The sequence below is a fragment of the Microtus oregoni genome, unplaced genomic scaffold (assembly GCF_018167655.1).
Source record: "Microtus oregoni isolate MIOR12 unplaced genomic scaffold, Mior012 000015F_ref0000493, whole genome shotgun sequence".
Taxonomy (NCBI): Eukaryota; Metazoa; Chordata; class Mammalia; order Rodentia; family Cricetidae; genus Microtus; species Microtus oregoni.
The window spans coordinates 29300934-29316432 of NW_024543074.1; the positions used below are offsets into that span (position 1 = coordinate 29300934).

General features: G+C 53.8%; 1 protein-coding gene across 1 annotated transcript; it reads left to right on the forward strand.

The window, feature by feature from the left end:
- The first annotated feature begins 1343 nt into the window (after positions 1–1343).
- Gucy2d (guanylate cyclase 2D, retinal) lies at positions 1344–15239 on the forward strand. The gene is made up of 18 exons (XM_041665489.1): positions 1344–2073; positions 2150–2454; positions 5733–6084; positions 6392–6476; positions 6706–6808; positions 7174–7275; positions 8611–8691; positions 9964–10170; positions 10301–10457; positions 10836–10985; positions 12545–12693; positions 13156–13319; positions 13401–13593; positions 13978–14152; positions 14402–14500; positions 14619–14713; positions 14846–14931; positions 15146–15239. The coding sequence occupies exons 1-18, from the start codon at positions 1344–1346 to the stop codon at positions 15237–15239; spliced, it is 3327 nt and encodes a 1108-aa protein (XP_041521423.1).
- Positions 15240–15499: the final 260 nt, after the last annotated feature.

Consider the following 15499-nt stretch of genomic DNA (forward strand, 5'->3'; position numbering starts at 1 on the left):
CGGGGAGGGTTGCAGCAGTTACAAGCCTGGAAAGACCATTCAGCAGTGCAAACCCTTACATTGGTCCGTCCCCAGCACCCACATGGTGGCTCACAACCATGTGTAATTCTGGTCCCAGGGGTTCTGATGCCTCTTCTGACCCCCATCAGCTCCTGCACACATGTGGAACACATACATGTACTCAGGCATACATACATACATACATACATACATATGAAATAAAGTAACTTTTGAGACAGGATCTGTAGTAGTCCTGGTTGTCCTGGAACTTTTTAGGTAGACCAGACTGACTTCAAACTCACAGAGATCCACCTGCCTCTGCTTCCCTTGTGCTGGGATTAAAGGCCACAACACCCACTATAGATAGTTTTTTTTTTACAATTAAAATTGCAACAATTTTTTGCCTGCTGTCTTCCAATGGAGTTTATAACCATGGGAAACAAAACATCCTGACGGTCTTCATATTTCCCACCTAGTTTTAGTATCCACGGATGATTCTTTTTTAATTTTTTATTCTTTTTGGTTTTTCGAGACAGGGTTTCTCTGTGTAGCCCTAGCTGTCCTGGAACTCGCTCTTTAGACCAGGCAGGCCTTGAATTCCAAGATCCGACTGCCTCTGCCTCCAGAGTGCTGGGATTCAAGGTGTGCTCCAACACTCCAGGTTCCAGGGATGATTCTTAGCTGATACAATTTTTGCAGAGACAACTGAAAAAATATAAACTTCTGATTTTCACGGGTAAGTCTAAAACTTGATAATAAGTTTGCACGCGGTACAGACCTGATTCTGTTACTTTTCCTCCCTGAGTGTTTAGCTAAGCAGCCCTGGCTGTCTGGAAGCAGCGCAGATCCCACACGAGAGAGGCACAGAAGGGACTCTCAGCCTCCATCAGCCCGCCCCTCTATGCTTGATTAAAAGATCCAAATCGGCTTGAGGAGATTAAGGGCTTCAACAGGCTGTTCCCACACCCCCGCCCTGGGCTGGGCTGCCAGGGGAGACCGAAGGGGCATCGACCCTGTGACCCCTTAGCCAGGCCCCAGCCCGGGACTACCCGGTAAGTAGGAAATGACCCACTAGGTGGACTCGGGTCCTGTGTGAGGGCGTGGGAGTATCCTCTCCAAACCTGAGGATAGTGACTGGGGAGGGAAGATAAACAAGCCGGGACGAGCAGGCCAGGCCAAGCCAAAGAGACCTTGGGACGGTGCCCTGCCCCCAGCTAGGGTCCAAGTGTGTGGAAGCCTAGACATCCTTAGGGTTGGGAGGGATTTGAAAAACCGGCTGGAGCGGAGAACCCTAAGGGAGCGCTGGGGAATCTCAACTCTCCCCTTCTTCACAGAAGAAGGCAATGACCGAGTGGCTCCTGCCAGCGAGTGGGCTTCCCGAGGCCGGGTCCTGCGTCCCTGTGTGGCAGTCCTCGTCCAGTCTTTCTCGGGTCCTGTGCTGGTCAGGTTCTCGGCTGCCCGGACTCCTGCTCCTGTTACTGCTCCCGCCGCCTGCTGCCCTCTCGGCCGTGTTCAAAGTGGGGGTCCTGGGCCCCTGGGTTTGTGACCCCATCTTTGCCCGGGCCCGCCCCGATCTGGCTGCGCGTCTGGCCGCTGACCGCCTGAATCGTGACCTTGCCCTAGACGGCGGCCCCCGGTTCGAGGTTGCGTTGCTGCCAGAGCCCTGCCTGACCCCGGGCTCTCTAGGGGCTGTGTCCTCTGCGCTGTCTCGAGTCTCTGGTCTGGTGGGTCCAGTGAACCCCGCAGCCTGCCGGCCAGCCGAACTACTAGCCCAGGAGGCTGGAGTAGCGCTGGTGCCCTGGGGCTGCCCAGGCACGCGGGCAGCGGGTACTACAGCCCCGGCAGTGACCCCAGCTGCAGATGCTCTCTATGTCCTCCTTCGAGCATTCCGCTGGGCGCGCGTGGCCCTCATCACTGCGCCCCAGGACCTGTGGGTGGAGGCTGGACGTGCTCTGTCCACAGCACTCAGGGCCCGGGGCTTGCCAGTTGCCCTAGTGACCTCCATGGAGCCCTCAGACCTGTCTGGAGCTCGGGAGGCTCTCAGGAGGATCCGGGATGGGCCTAGAGTTAGAGGTAGGCTCCCACGTAGAGTGAGGGGAGATGGGCGGGTCCTGCGTGTAGCGGGGGAACTTAGTCTCTGTGTCTGCAGTAGTGATCATGGTGATGCACTCGGTGCTGCTGGGCGGCGAGGAGCAGCGCTACCTACTGGAAGCCGCAGAAGAGCTGGGCCTAGCTGATGGCTCTTTGGTCTTCCTGCCCTTCGACACTCTTCACTACGCGTTGTCTCCAGGCCCGGAGACTCTGGCTCCACTTGTCAACAGCTCCCAGCTTCGCAGGGCACACGATGCTGTGCTCACACTCACGCGCCACTGTCCTCCGGGAGGCAGCGTGCAGGACAGCCTGCGCAGGGCCCAAGAGCACCAGGAGCTGCCCGCTGACCTCAACCTGCAGCAGGTAGATGGACTAATGAATAGAGATGTGGGAGGAGAGCCAGGGAAGTGAGCGAAAACGGACAAGGAGAGAAGGATGGAACCAGCCGGAAGAGGAGAGTGGGAAATGGGAAAGGGGAGGGTGGAGACCACAGGAAAGGAGAGGTGTAGTCACCAGTGGGAAAGGGGAGGACGGTAGAGCCAATGGGAAAGGGAAGGGTGGAGACTGTGGGAATAAGGAGGGTGGAGCCAATGGGAAAGGGAAGGGTGGAGACTGTGGGAATAAGGAGGGTGGAGCCAATGGGAAAGGGGAGGTGAAGACAGTGGGAAAGGGAGGAGAGTGGAGCCAATGGGAAAGGGAAGGGAGGAGACTGTGGGAATAAGGAGGGTGGAGCCAATGGGAAAGGGGAGGTGAAGACAGTGGGAAAGGGAGGAGAGTGGAGCCAATGGGAAAGGGAAGGGAGGAGACTGTGGGAATAAGGAGGTTGGAGTCAATGGGAAAGGGGAGGTGAAGACAGTGGGAAAGGGAGGAGAGTGGAGCCAATGGGAAAGGGAAGGGAGGAGACTGTGGGAATAAGGAGGGTGGAGCCAATGGGAAAGGGGAGGTGAAGACAGTGGGAAAGGGAGGAGAGTGGAGCCAATGGGAAAGGGAAGGGAGGAGACTGTGGGAATAAGGAGGTTGGAGTCAATGGGAAAGGGGAGGTGAAGACGGTGGGAAAGGGGAGGGTGGAACCAGTGGGAAAGTGGGGGTGGAGCCAATAGTCAGTAGCCACGCTGATCTGGAGTTGTCTGGGTGCTGTAGAAGTTCTGGTCTTGCTTAGGGCATTCATTACTATGATTACCCCCGAGAGTAGGTAATGAGACCTCTCAAATCCACCTCCAAGGAGTAAATCCTAAACGGCCACGTCATTTTTAGTTTTCTTCACAGCAGGCTTAACCCAGTACCTCAAAAACTTCCATAACAAGCAGCTGGTGTTCTGGGAACGGCAGGAGATACAGATTCACCCTAGCCCAGAGACTGGGCTTGACCCCAGAGTTCTGGGGTCTTGACTTTGTTCTCTGGTCGCACCGGTGCTCTTAACTACATGGGGTTGGGACTCTAGAATCAGATCCAAAGGCAGTTTCCAACACCCAAGTAATCAGAATTCCTTGGTCTCCCGGATCCCAATTCAGATCATCTAATTCCGCCCCAGTCACACAGGAAATCTAGAAACTGGTGAGGCTGAAGGGAAGCTAGATATCAGTAGGAAGAAAATTAGCAATCAAGAAGGTTGTACTCAGCCGGGCATCGTGACGTGGGTTTGCAGTCTCAGACACTCGGAAGATTGAGGAAGGAGGACAGAAAGAGCAGGGCCTTTCTGAGCTGTGGAGTAAATTCAAGGTGGGTCCGGTCCACTGAGGGGCCTGTCTCAAAAACAAGAGACGATCAGACAGCACAGTGAAGGATGCTTGCCGGAATAGTGTGTGACCTTAGGATCAATTTTTCCCAAATGAATAAACATCCATAACCATTCTCAAAAGGGACCCCCCTGAAAGAAGGCTAAGGTGGGGAGTGGGGTGCAGAGGCAAGCATGCTGAACTCTTCCCCACCAATGCCTCTAGACTTCTCCACGGAGACATTTGGGATAGAAAGGAAGAAAGAACGGAAATAATCGATAAAGAGTGAGATGGGATGGGGGAATCTGTCCGTCAGTGGAAGGAGAGGGAAAGATGAGGGCAAAGATGCTTTCATAAGTTGTCAGTACGCAGTGCTGCCAGCTGTCCACGCTGGAGACCCAGTCTCCCCCTTGTTCCCCACAAGCCCAGGCATGAAGCCCGGTTACTTTTTCTTCCTGAAGGTCTTTAGAGTCCCTTCATACTCTCCTCCCTCGCTGATACTGCCCAGACTCCGGCTGCAGCATTTCTGAGCCCAAATCTGGGATCTCCCATCTCTCGTGTGACCCAGCTTCTCCCCATCACCAGCGAGATCCGGCTTCAGAAATGGGGTGCGCTCTACATTTTCCAGCCGTGCTTCAGAGCCTCCTGATTGTTTCTGGATGGCTTCCTGCACCCTGAGTTGGGTTCCTCCATTGTCCTGTCTAGACGGAGGGCTCCTCACATGGCCTAGCAGGACTTGAGTCTCCATTTCTCTCACACCTTCCTTGAGCTTTGGCCAGACTAAGCCACTTTAGGTTCCCTGAATGCGTCCTCTCAGTTTTTCTTCTGCTCCATTCTCCCCTAGATAATTCTGATTCGTGACCTGGGGGAGGGTCACTACTCCCGGAACCTTCCACCTCTTCCTCCCTCCTTCTTGTCCCTCCCACTTCCCACCCCTTCACTATTGCACTTCCTTAACCTTCTTGTCTCTCCCCCTAAATGGAAGGAAACTTCGCTCATGGCAGAGGACTCTCACACACAGTGCGGTGTCACTGGTGTTCCATGGTGTCCACCATCCCAAGAAATAAGAATTGGGAATAGTGGTGAGGAGAGGTACCAATGGGAGCGCCTCTTTGGGGTTGGCATGGAAGAAACACCGATAACCAAGCCAGGCCTGGTGATGTGGGCAAATAATCCTTGCTACTTAAAAGGCTGAAGCAGGAGGATCAAAACTTCAACATCTGGGGATGTACCACTGTCTGCCGAGTTCCCACCTAGAAACAGGAGGATCAGAAGTTCCAGGCCTCTGTGTGTGTGTGTGTGTGTGTGTGAGAGAGAGAGAGAGAGAGAGAGAGAGAGAGAGAGAGAGGAGGAAAGAAGGAAGGCGGGAATAAGGGTAGATCCAACATCTGCCTAGGCTACAGAATGAGGTTAAGGTCAATCTCAGCAATGTAGAAAGACCATGACTCAATAAATTAGATACACAACAACAGGAAGACATGAGCATAAGCAAAGAATGGGGGGGCTTTAGATGAATGGCAGGTGACGGCGTTAAAAGTATAAGAAAGAATGGGGGGGGCTTTAGATGAATGGCAGGTGACGGCGTTAAAAGTATAAGAAAGAATGGGGGGGGCTTTAGATGAATGGCAGGTGACGGCGTTAAAAGTATAAGAAAGAATGGGGGGGGCTTTAGATGAATGGCAGGTGACGGCGTTAAAAGTATAAGCCAGGCAAAAACCTAGATGGGAAGGTCTAGGCTATGGCGAGTCACAGTCGTGATGAGAGGAGAACTCAGTTCCTAAAAGGAGCTGCAGTCTACACCAACAGACACTGGGGTGGATGGAGATAGGAACCCTCAGAATCAGTGGAGCTAATAAAGGGACAGGCAGGCCAGTGAATTCTCACCCATTTATGGGCTCTAAGTCCTCACTCTCTGCTCTCCTCTAGGTCTCTCCACTGTTCGGAACCATCTACGACGCTGTCTTCCTATTGGCTGGAGGAGTGACAAGAGCCAGAGCAGCTGTGGGTGGTGGCTGGGTGTCAGGCACATCTGTGGCCCGCCAAGTTCAGGAAGTCCAAGTCTCTGGCTTTTGCGGGGACCTGGGAAGAACAGAGGAGCCCTCCTTTGTGCTGCTGGACACCGATGCATCAGGAGACCGGCTCTTCACCACACACCTGCTGGATCCCATCCGAGGCTCCCTGCGCTCTGCTGGGCCCCCGGTGCACTTCCCGAGAGGTGGACCTGCACCCGGGCCAGATCCTTCCTGCTGGTTCAATCCAGATGTGATCTGCAATGGAGGTGAGAGGAGCACCCTCTGGGAGCACCCTCAGGCTCCTACTAAGAGTCAGCATGGACAAGTCACAAAGCTGTGGGACAGAGGGAATTCCCGTTTTTCTCTCAGGTTCTCCTTTAGCCCACGGCTTACTCAGGACCCCTCTCAAGGATTTCCAGAACCCCTGAGGACCCTTGTGGCATCTCCAGACTCCCCCTTTGAGGAATCTGTGATCTTTCACCCAGCTCCCAAGCCCATTTCTTAGATTTGGCATGACTGATTGAACGCCTCCTTCTCTTAAGGCACTCAAGTGTCCTCTCTTTGTCCCTTCAGGAGTGGAGCCAGGCCTGGTCTTTGTTGGCTTCCTCCTGGTGATAGGGATGGGACTGACTGGAGCTCTCCTGGCTCATTACTTGAGGTGAGAAGGGGAAGTAAAACTGTGCCACAAAGACACCAGGTGAGGTCCACAAGACAGGGAGAGTTGTCTTGGGGAGGGACACAAAGATCCAGGGAGTTGGCAGAGTTCCAGGGCATATTTGGGGAATAGCTACATCCCAGTCCACCTCCCTGAACTAATGTCACCCCTCTGCTCTATCCCCTGCTGGCCTCTTATGGACCTCATGGGGATGCCCACCTCCCCGCACCAGACACCGACTCCTACATATACAAATGGTCTCGGGCCCCAACAAGATCATCCTGACTCTGGAAGATGTTACCTTGCTCCACCCACAGGGGGGCAGCTCTCGGAAGGTCAGGAAAGCAGGGAGCTAGGATCCATAGGACCCTTCCCTGAGCCTCTCCCCATCCCCAACCCCCCCCCTCCCCCCGCCCACCAGCTCCCGCGTGAGAAACTTAGCTCCTGCCCCAGCTTTGTCCTTGGGAATCAGAGACCTCTTCTAGACAATAGGGGTGACAGTCGGTCTTGGGCTGGTGTGAAGGTCCAGCTAGAAACTGCATATCTGTTTTGTAAACTGTAGAGTGTGGTGCACTGGGTGCCCTTTCCACCTGGCCTGTAGATTTCTTTTTCTCTTCTCTGTCACCCACAGAACTCAGCCTCACCCTAGGACTCTAGCCCCAGAATAGATTCTGATATTTGCTTTGACCTCTGTCCTCAGATGGCCCAGGGCAGTAGATCCAGTCTGGTTACCTGGAGCACATCAGACATTCGCAGTGTCCCCAGCCAGGCCCCAGAGAACACCAACATTGGCCTCTATGAGGTGAGCTGATCCCCAGTTAGCCTGACCCGTACTTCAGGAGGGGAAGAAAAGGAAGATGCTGGGACCAGAGTCAGAGGAAAAGTACTCCAGCTGGAGTGGGGTGGGGGGAGTCAGGTCACATCTCGCAGGCTCCAGGCAGGGAGATGAAGCTGGGCACGGACTTAGCAACCCAGTCTGGAAATCCTCTCTGTCACAAGTCCAGGTGAGGACTTCCCAAAACCCAAAAGCTGGAGGCTGGGGGTGCTGTGGAGTTTGCTGGGATCAGCCTGCAAGCTGGTGCAGCCAGTGAGGCCAATTCCTTCTCTACTGAGAGTCCCTTGCCCCACCCCCTCAACATTTCCAACCAGTTCTGGTCAGCTTCACAAACTTACTTCAGGGAAGGAATGTCAGAGAACACTAACAACATGTGCTAGTGCCACGGGACTTGTGAGCCACGGGACTTGTGAGCCACGAGACTTGTGAGCCACGGGACTTGTGAGTGTGCCATGGGGCATGCAAATGTGGCGCAGGTCATGCAAGTGTGGCACAGGACGTGCGTGTGTGTCTCGGGATACTGAGAGGAGGACCGGAGAACTCAACTCAGCAAGAGGAGTGTGGAGAGGCCCAAGCTCCTGGAGAGAAAGCAAAAGTTCTTACTGTGTCACCTGAGACCACGGTGACTGCTTCTCAGACACGTTACTGTTATTTTAAGCAGGTTGTTCTTTGCATGGGCCCACCCTCTGCCTATGCTAACTAAGCCTTTCTTCTCTCTGGCCATGCCCACTAAATGCAACTCCCAGTCTTTAATGACCATTATAAAGTATCTTCACATTATATCCAAATGCCGATCAGGAATCGGCACCAAGTCCTCATGACTCTCTTGTAGTTCACATCTCTTAGCAAGGCCCAGGGCAAATTAAGAACAAAGGGCTCCTTGTTCCAGATGACAGCAGCAGCAAGTGGCCACACCGTGGCATAGCATGGACTGAGCCTGCAAGCAGGCAGAGACAGTGAGGCCAGGACCAGGGGGACGACAGCTCCCTGCATAACTAGTTCCCAATAATCCCTGCCGGCTCTAGCACAGTGCTCTCTCCTGACAAGGGGTAGTGACGTGGGCTGCATATGTGTGAGTGTTGATGGCTGTATCTGGGGAGTGAGGAGCACCACGCATGGCTTCACACCTTCCTCACTGCTCTGACCCAGCTACCTGCGGAACATACGGGCATACGTTGAGCTGCTTGTATCTGATATTCTGTCTTACGACAGATGTGTTCTGGGTCAGTGGAAATGGGAGCTCCCTAGAGCACCTTGCATCTTGAGGCTTTAAGGACTGAATCCCTTGACCTTCTGCTACAGGGAGACTGGGTTTGGCTGAAGAAATTTCCAGGGGATCGCCATATGGCTATCCGCCCAGCCACCAAGACAGCCTTCTCCAAGGTAACCCATGATGGGGAGTAGATGGCTATTAGTGTGCCCATTCTTGGCTTCTTTTTGTAGCAGGCTATGGGGGAAATCCTCAGGTTTTCCTTCCATGCCAGAGAGGCCCTCCCGCCATCCTCTCTCATGACATTAGCTTTTCTCTTTGATGTTCTTATCACAACTTATGTGTGACAAGTGACATGCTAATTTATCACAAAAGTTGTGCGTTCAACCACAGTCTGGCTTATCTGTCTCCACTGTGAACTGTCTGCTGAATGAGGGTGCTACTGTATTCCCAGGACCCAGCACAGGTCTGGAATACCGGAGGCCAGTGGATTTGTGTTGAGTGAAATGATTTAAAAAAAAAAAAAACAGTAAAAATGAGGAGGCAGCGAGATGGTTCAGCGGACCAAGGTGTCTGATCAAGCCTGACCACCTGGATTTGTTCCCCAGCACCCACATCAATGGAAGGAAAAAGCCGACTCCTGCAAGCTGCCCTCCGATATCCACATGGGTGCCATGGCACATTTGTGCCCACACAATGCACCTATGCAGATATGCGCACACACAAACAAACCTTTTTTTCAAGGAAACAAATTTAAATGGGTTTCCGCTTCCGTGAGGACACACAACTGTGCGCAATGCCCCCGCTGTGCCGACATAGAGAACAAAGTGGGCAGCTGGCAGTAGAAGAACTCATTTCGGTGCCTTCAGCTTCCATGTCCCTCTTCCCCCGGCGCTGAGCATCCTTGGTTTGACCTCTTTCCAGGAGGCAGCCACGGGAGCTTGTGATCACAGCTGCCAGTGACTTGAGTGGATTGCCTTTGGGGTGTGGGCAAAGTCACCAGGTCTTTAGAATGAAAACAGCCCCTTAAATGGGCATGTGGCCCCAGGGAAAACCGGAAAGCAATGGCATTTGGTCTCTCTGGTCCTTCATTAAAGACTGCCACGTTAGGAAGAGCAGGTGGTGGCTCTTTCGCCTGCTCTTTCCCCTGTGGCTTCACTTAACTCTGCAGTTAATTCAGTCCCTCAGCAAAGTGGGACCTGGCTGGGCCCTAATCCCCAGTGTGTGTTTGTCTTTTCATTCGTTCGTTTAGCCATTCATAATCTGAGCAGAACTATGTGGAGAAGGACGTCCTCCCACCTCCACCCTATTTTACTTACCATATTCAGTCCTACATTCCCAGTTGGGATGCCCCCAAACAGGCACTGAATATGGGGGGGGATAACTGGTGTTCCGTGCATTGCTTCCTGGGGGGGAAAAAATGCCAGTCGGTTTCTGCCTTTCAGCTGCGGGAGCTCCGGCATGAGAATGTGGCCCTCTACCTGGGGCTCTTCCTGGCAGGGACAGCAGACAGCCCTGCCACCCCTGGGGAGGGCATCTTGGCTGTGGTCTCAGAGCACTGTACTCGGGGCTCCCTCCATGACCTCTTGGCCCAGAGAGAAATAAAGCTGGACTGGATGTTCAAGTCTTCCCTCCTGCTGGACCTCATCAAGGTGTGTGTGTGTGTGTGTGTGTGTGTGTGTGTGTGTGTGTGTGTGTGTGTGTGTTTGCAGGACGTAGAGATGTGCTGGCGGAGGAGGAGTCAAGAGAACTGAGGTTGCCTCTTCCTCTACTCCTTCCAAGGGAATGAGATACCTGCACCATCGCGGTGTGGCCCACGGGAGGCTTAAGTCTCGGAACTGCGTGGTGGACGGGAGGTTCGTGCTCAAGGTGACAGATCATGGCCACGGGCGACTGCTGGAAGCGCAAAGGGTGTTGCCTGAGCCTCCCAGTGCGGAGGGTAGGCGTCCCCAGCTGCCTCCCTGGCCCCGGAGCATCCCTAGGATCCGCATAGCTGCAAGTGCTTTTCCCTCCATCCCCTCCTTGCACTGTTCATCTAGCTGGGGACGTGGAGTTTGCTAGGGAGAGCCTGAGCTCTGGGGATGCGGATAAGCGGGGCTTTGCTGAAGGCTGGCTCCGGAGGTAGAGTCTTCCTTAGGCACCGCCTTCGTGAGGGCAGGAGGTTTTTTTTTTCCTGAAAGGCTTTGAATCTCAAATAGTCTCTGCTCTGAGATATTTGAGAGGCTATAGGGTTAATTAGTACCAGTGAGAATGAGGGTCTGGACCTCGACGTCACCGCAGCCTCTCTCGCAGCCACGCCCCTCTTTCTCGCTCCTAGATCAACTTTGGACAGCCCCAGAGCTGCTTCGGGACCCTGCCCTGGAGCGACGGGGAACACTAGCTGGCGATGTCTTTAGCCTGGGCATCATCATGCAGGAGGTCGTGTGCCGCAGCACCCCCTATGCCATGCTGGAGCTAACACCCGAGGGTAAGGTGCCTTGGGGCCGGGTAGGCACCCTGCACTTAAAACAGCCAGGCCAGACCCAGCGTGGCTCTTTAATAAGGTGAAGCTCTTTTCTTAAAGCTGGGGTCTGAAGACAGTAGTGGGAAAGCAAAGCATGAGGTGGTGTTCCAGGGCACAGACCTTAACAGCTTCTGTCCTGACCCTGAACCCACCCTGCTCTTCCACCACACAGACAGATTCTCAGAGATCCTAGGAAAGCTGAGGGGGAGAAACAGAGGGGTGAGAGGATCCAAATCCAAACCACTCATCATCTGTAGGATTTTCACCCCAGCCCTTACTTGTCTTATGCTCAGAAATGTTTGTTTGTCTCCATCACCTCCCACTCAGATTTCAGGGCCCTCTGGTTACGCCTAGAGATCCCACATCACACTCCCCCACCAACTAAAGCCTTTATTTACTTACTTATTGGTGTATAGAGTATGTGTGTGTTTACGTGTGCAGACAGTTGTGTGTGCGCGCAAACGCAGGCCAAAGGTCAATGTCAGATGTCTTCCTTGGTGGTTCTCTCCTTTGTTCTTTGAGACAGAGTCTCTCACTGAACCCAGAACTCACCAGTTAACTATGCTGGGTAGCCAGCAAGTGCTGGGAGGCCTCTGTGTCTGCCTTCCTGGCTCTAGGGTTACAGGTGTACTCCACTCTTCCTGGCTTTTTAAAAGTTATCTGAATGTGGCTGCCGGAGACCCACGCTGAGGTTGGGTCTTGCATGCCAGGCACTTACCTGTAGTTTTTGCTGGCTTGTGGCTGCTGCCTGTGTGCAGTCCCTGTTTCCCGGGGAGGGGGGGGGCGGGGAGATGAGAAGTCAACGCACAGACTCCAGGAGATTCCCATACAGAAGCTCTTTCCTGTAAACAGGTTAGGGGTTTTATGGGGTTAGGAAAATTAAGCTGCCACAGGAACGGTTCTGGTTGGGCCTTTGAAAACTGGCTCTGGCGGTCACTGCTGGTGTGTTGCGATTAGCTAGCAGCGCGTGTTATTAGTGACTGTGCTTTTGATCCCCTGACAGGTTGTCTTGGCCAATTGTGCTTACTCACCGTGAGTTTGCATGCGCTTGCTTGTGCTTGCACTGTTGTCCAGCCTCACTTACTGACTGGGCCATCTCCTAAGGCTTGGAAGTGTTAATTAAAAAAAAAAAAATCCTATCCAGGAGGGCCTTTAATCCCAGCACTGGGGAGGTGGATCTCTGTGAGTTCGAGACCAGCCTGATCTACAGAGTGAATTCCAGGACAACCAAAGCTACACAGAAAAACCTTGTCTCGATAAAACAAATAAACAAACAAACAGACAAACAATCCTCTCCCTCTGGGAAGAAGCTCAGTTGGCCGAGACTTGCCTCGTGTGCACGAAGTCCCGAGCTCAATCCCCAGCATCTTATAAACTGGGCATGGTGGTACAAGCCTGTGGTCCTCTGCTACACAGCGAGCTGGAGACCAGCATGGAATCATGAGTGCCCCCATCTTAGGCTAGAGTCAGAGGTGGGTTTTCTCTGGGGTCACCCACTTCTCACAGTCTCTTCTTGCCTCTAGAGGTGATACAGAGGGTGCAGAACCCTCCTCCACTGTGTCGGCCCTTGGTGTCAATGGACCAGGCACCCATGGAGTGCATCCGGCTGATGGCACAGTGCTGGGCAGAGCAGCCAGAGCTTCGGCCCTCCATGGACCACACCTTTGACCTGGTCAGGAGCTGGGACTGCACGGGGACTGGGCTGGGTCCTGGGGTCCCAGATGGACAAGCAGGCTGGCAGGAGCTTGACCTTTTAGGCTCTTTCCTTAGGGTTAACCTAAGGACTACAAATTTGGTAGGGAAGGTTTAGAAGGTCAACGAGGGTTTGTGGAGGCCTTTGGAGTGGGAAAGAGAACTCTGGGTGGGAGAAATACTTAATTCAAATCAATAACATTGAATAAGAGTCAGATTATGTGCTTTGTTTATTGAGACAGGAAAACCTTTAGCCTGAGTTCAGTGCCTTGTCAATTCCAGCTCAGAGCAACTGTCTGAGGGAGCCCTCATTTTCCACATACCTGCTAGTAATATCCAAAAACGTAGGAGTGGGCAGGATCTCAGGTGTATATATAGCCCCATGAGAGAGTACAGAGAGGGCCATGGCAGCCAACGACTTACTAGCTTTCTCCTCTCCTAGTTCAAGAGCATCAACAAGGGCCGGAAGATGAACATCATCGACTCGATGCTCCGGATGCTGGAGCAATACTCCAGTAACCTGGAGGACCTGATTCGAGAGCGCACAGAGGAGTTAGAACAGGAGAAGCAGAAGACAGACAGGCTGCTCACACAGATGCTGCCTCCGTGGGTGCCCATGTGGAGTGTGGGGAGAGGGTGGGAAGATGGGGGCAGCCTTCAGGTGACCTTGCTGCTTGCCATTCCTAGATCTGTGGCTGAGGCCCTGAAGATGGGGACACCTGTGGAGCCTGAGTACTTTGAGGAGGTGACACTCTACTTCAGTGACATTGTGGGCTTCACCACCATTTCGGCCATGAGTGAGCCCATCGAGGTGGTGGACTTGCTTAATGACCTCTATACCCTCTTCGATGCCATCATTGGTGCCCACGATGTCTACAAGGTGGAGTGCGCAGAGACAAAACCTCCTGCCCTTCAGTCTTGTTTTCTGTGTATACCTCTGTGGGTTAGAACTTGCTGTTTAGAGCAGGCTGGCTTCAGACTTGTAGCAACCCTCCTGCCTCTGCCTCCCGACTGCTGGTTTTAAGGCATTGCCTGGCTCTATCAGTTTAAATGAAGCAGTTCCACCTGCCTCCAGACACCAGCTAGTTTTCCTCAGCCCTCCTATCACGAATCTCTTCCTTCAGGCCCCAGTGCAACTCCTAGCTCACAGCGTGGCTTTCCAGGATGTCTGCCCTGACCCGTTTAGACCTCCAGACAAGTGACACTGATTTAAGTATTAGGGGAGGGGTGCTCAGAACTGAGCAGACACAACCCTTTCCCCCAGGTGGAAACAATTGGAGATGCCTATATGGTGGCCTCCGGGCTGCCACAAAGGAATGGGCAGCGGCATGCTGCAGAGATTGCCAATATGTCGCTAGACATCCTCAGCGCCGTAGGCTCTTTCCGCATGCGCCATATGCCTGAGGTACCAGTGCGCATTCGCATTGGTCTGCACTCAGGTAAATACTCAGCCCCTCCCAGCTTCTGGGTGCCAGATTTCAGCGATAGGAGGCAACGCTTGCCGGGGGGTGGGCTGGGGAGGGGGCTTGCCTTGAAGTAAATACACAAGGGTGTTTTTATTGGGGGAGCTAATAGAGAGGGTGGGTGATAAGGTCTCTCCAGGCCCTTTGTGCAGCCTAGCTGCAGGGCACCGCCAGCTTTGACCCATTCTCTGCCCGCCTGTCCTCTGACCTGGCGTATCTCCCCAGGCCCGTGCGTGGCTGGTGTGGTGGGCCTCACCATGCCTCGGTACTGCCTGTTTGGGGACACAGTCAACACAGCCTCACGAATGGAGTCCACCGGTCTGCGTGAGTGTAACAGACCAGGAGAGCTGGGGGAGGTGGAGAAAGCCCGGACAGGGGAAATGGCCCAGGATGGGGAAATGGGAGGTGAATTTTGAGATCATGGTGTCCCTCACTGCCTCAGCTTACCGCATCCACGTGAACATGAGCACTGTTCGGATTCTTTGTGCCCTGGACCAGGGCTTCCAGATGGAGTGTCGAGGCCGCACAGAGCTGAAGGTGCGTGGCCCACACGCTGCTGCTTTGTAGGGGACCCTACAGATATCGGGTCTCCCCGTTTCACCTAGACCTAAAGATTCTCCATCCCTCACCCTGGTCTGCCTAAGCCCCCCCTCTTTTGTGTTTTCCCAGGGCAAGGGTGCTGAGGACACGTACTGGCTTGTGGGCAGACTGGGTTTCAACAAGCCCATCCCCAAACCACCGGATCTGCAGCCAGGGTGAGTGGCTGACTTGAACCTGCTGGGTCACAGCTGGATGGCTGGAGACTCAGTGGCGCCAGCCATGGGGGGGGGGGGGGGGGGGGCTTTGTGCCTTTGCCCTCTCTTCCTGCCTCCCACACCAAGTCTGGTCCTCATCCCAAGCAGCAATAACAAGTCCTGACATCCCTCACCCCTATTTCTCTTTGCTGAGGCTGCAGTCTCCTCCCTGTAGGGCCAGCAACCATGGCATCAGCCTGCAGGAGATTCCCCCAGAGAGGCGCAAGAAGCTAGAGAAAGCCAGACCAGGCCAGTTCACTGGGAAGTGAAGTTCCCCGGAGACAGGTACTGTGTCTTCCCTCATCCTCAGAGGCCACTCACTTCTAGGGGAGTACTTCCTAGGGGTCTGGTCAAGACTAGGTAGGAGCTGCCTGCAGGATGTCCCAGCCAAGCCAAATGTCCCTATTCCTCTCTGATTTAGGGGGCAGAAAAGGGATTTATGCCAGGGGAAGCATCAACATTAGGCACACTGGTTTTGTGGGTCTGGGGTGATCCAAGAATCCAGATTTAGGAATTTTTCCCTTCCCCT

Excerpts from the sequence above, each read along its gene's own strand:
- Gucy2d (XM_041665489.1), top strand. The coding sequence starts at position 1,344 with ATGACCGAGTGGCTCCTGCCAGCGAGTGGGCTTCCCGAGGCCGGGTCC. Across the intron at positions 6,809-7,173 it reads AGGGGGGCAGCTCTCGGAAG|ATGGCCCAGGGCAGTAGATC; the intron begins GTCAGGAAAGCA and ends CTCTGTCCTCAG. Across the intron at positions 14,932-15,145 it reads CCACCGGATCTGCAGCCAGG|GGCCAGCAACCATGGCATCA; the intron begins GTGAGTGGCTGA and ends TCCTCCCTGTAG.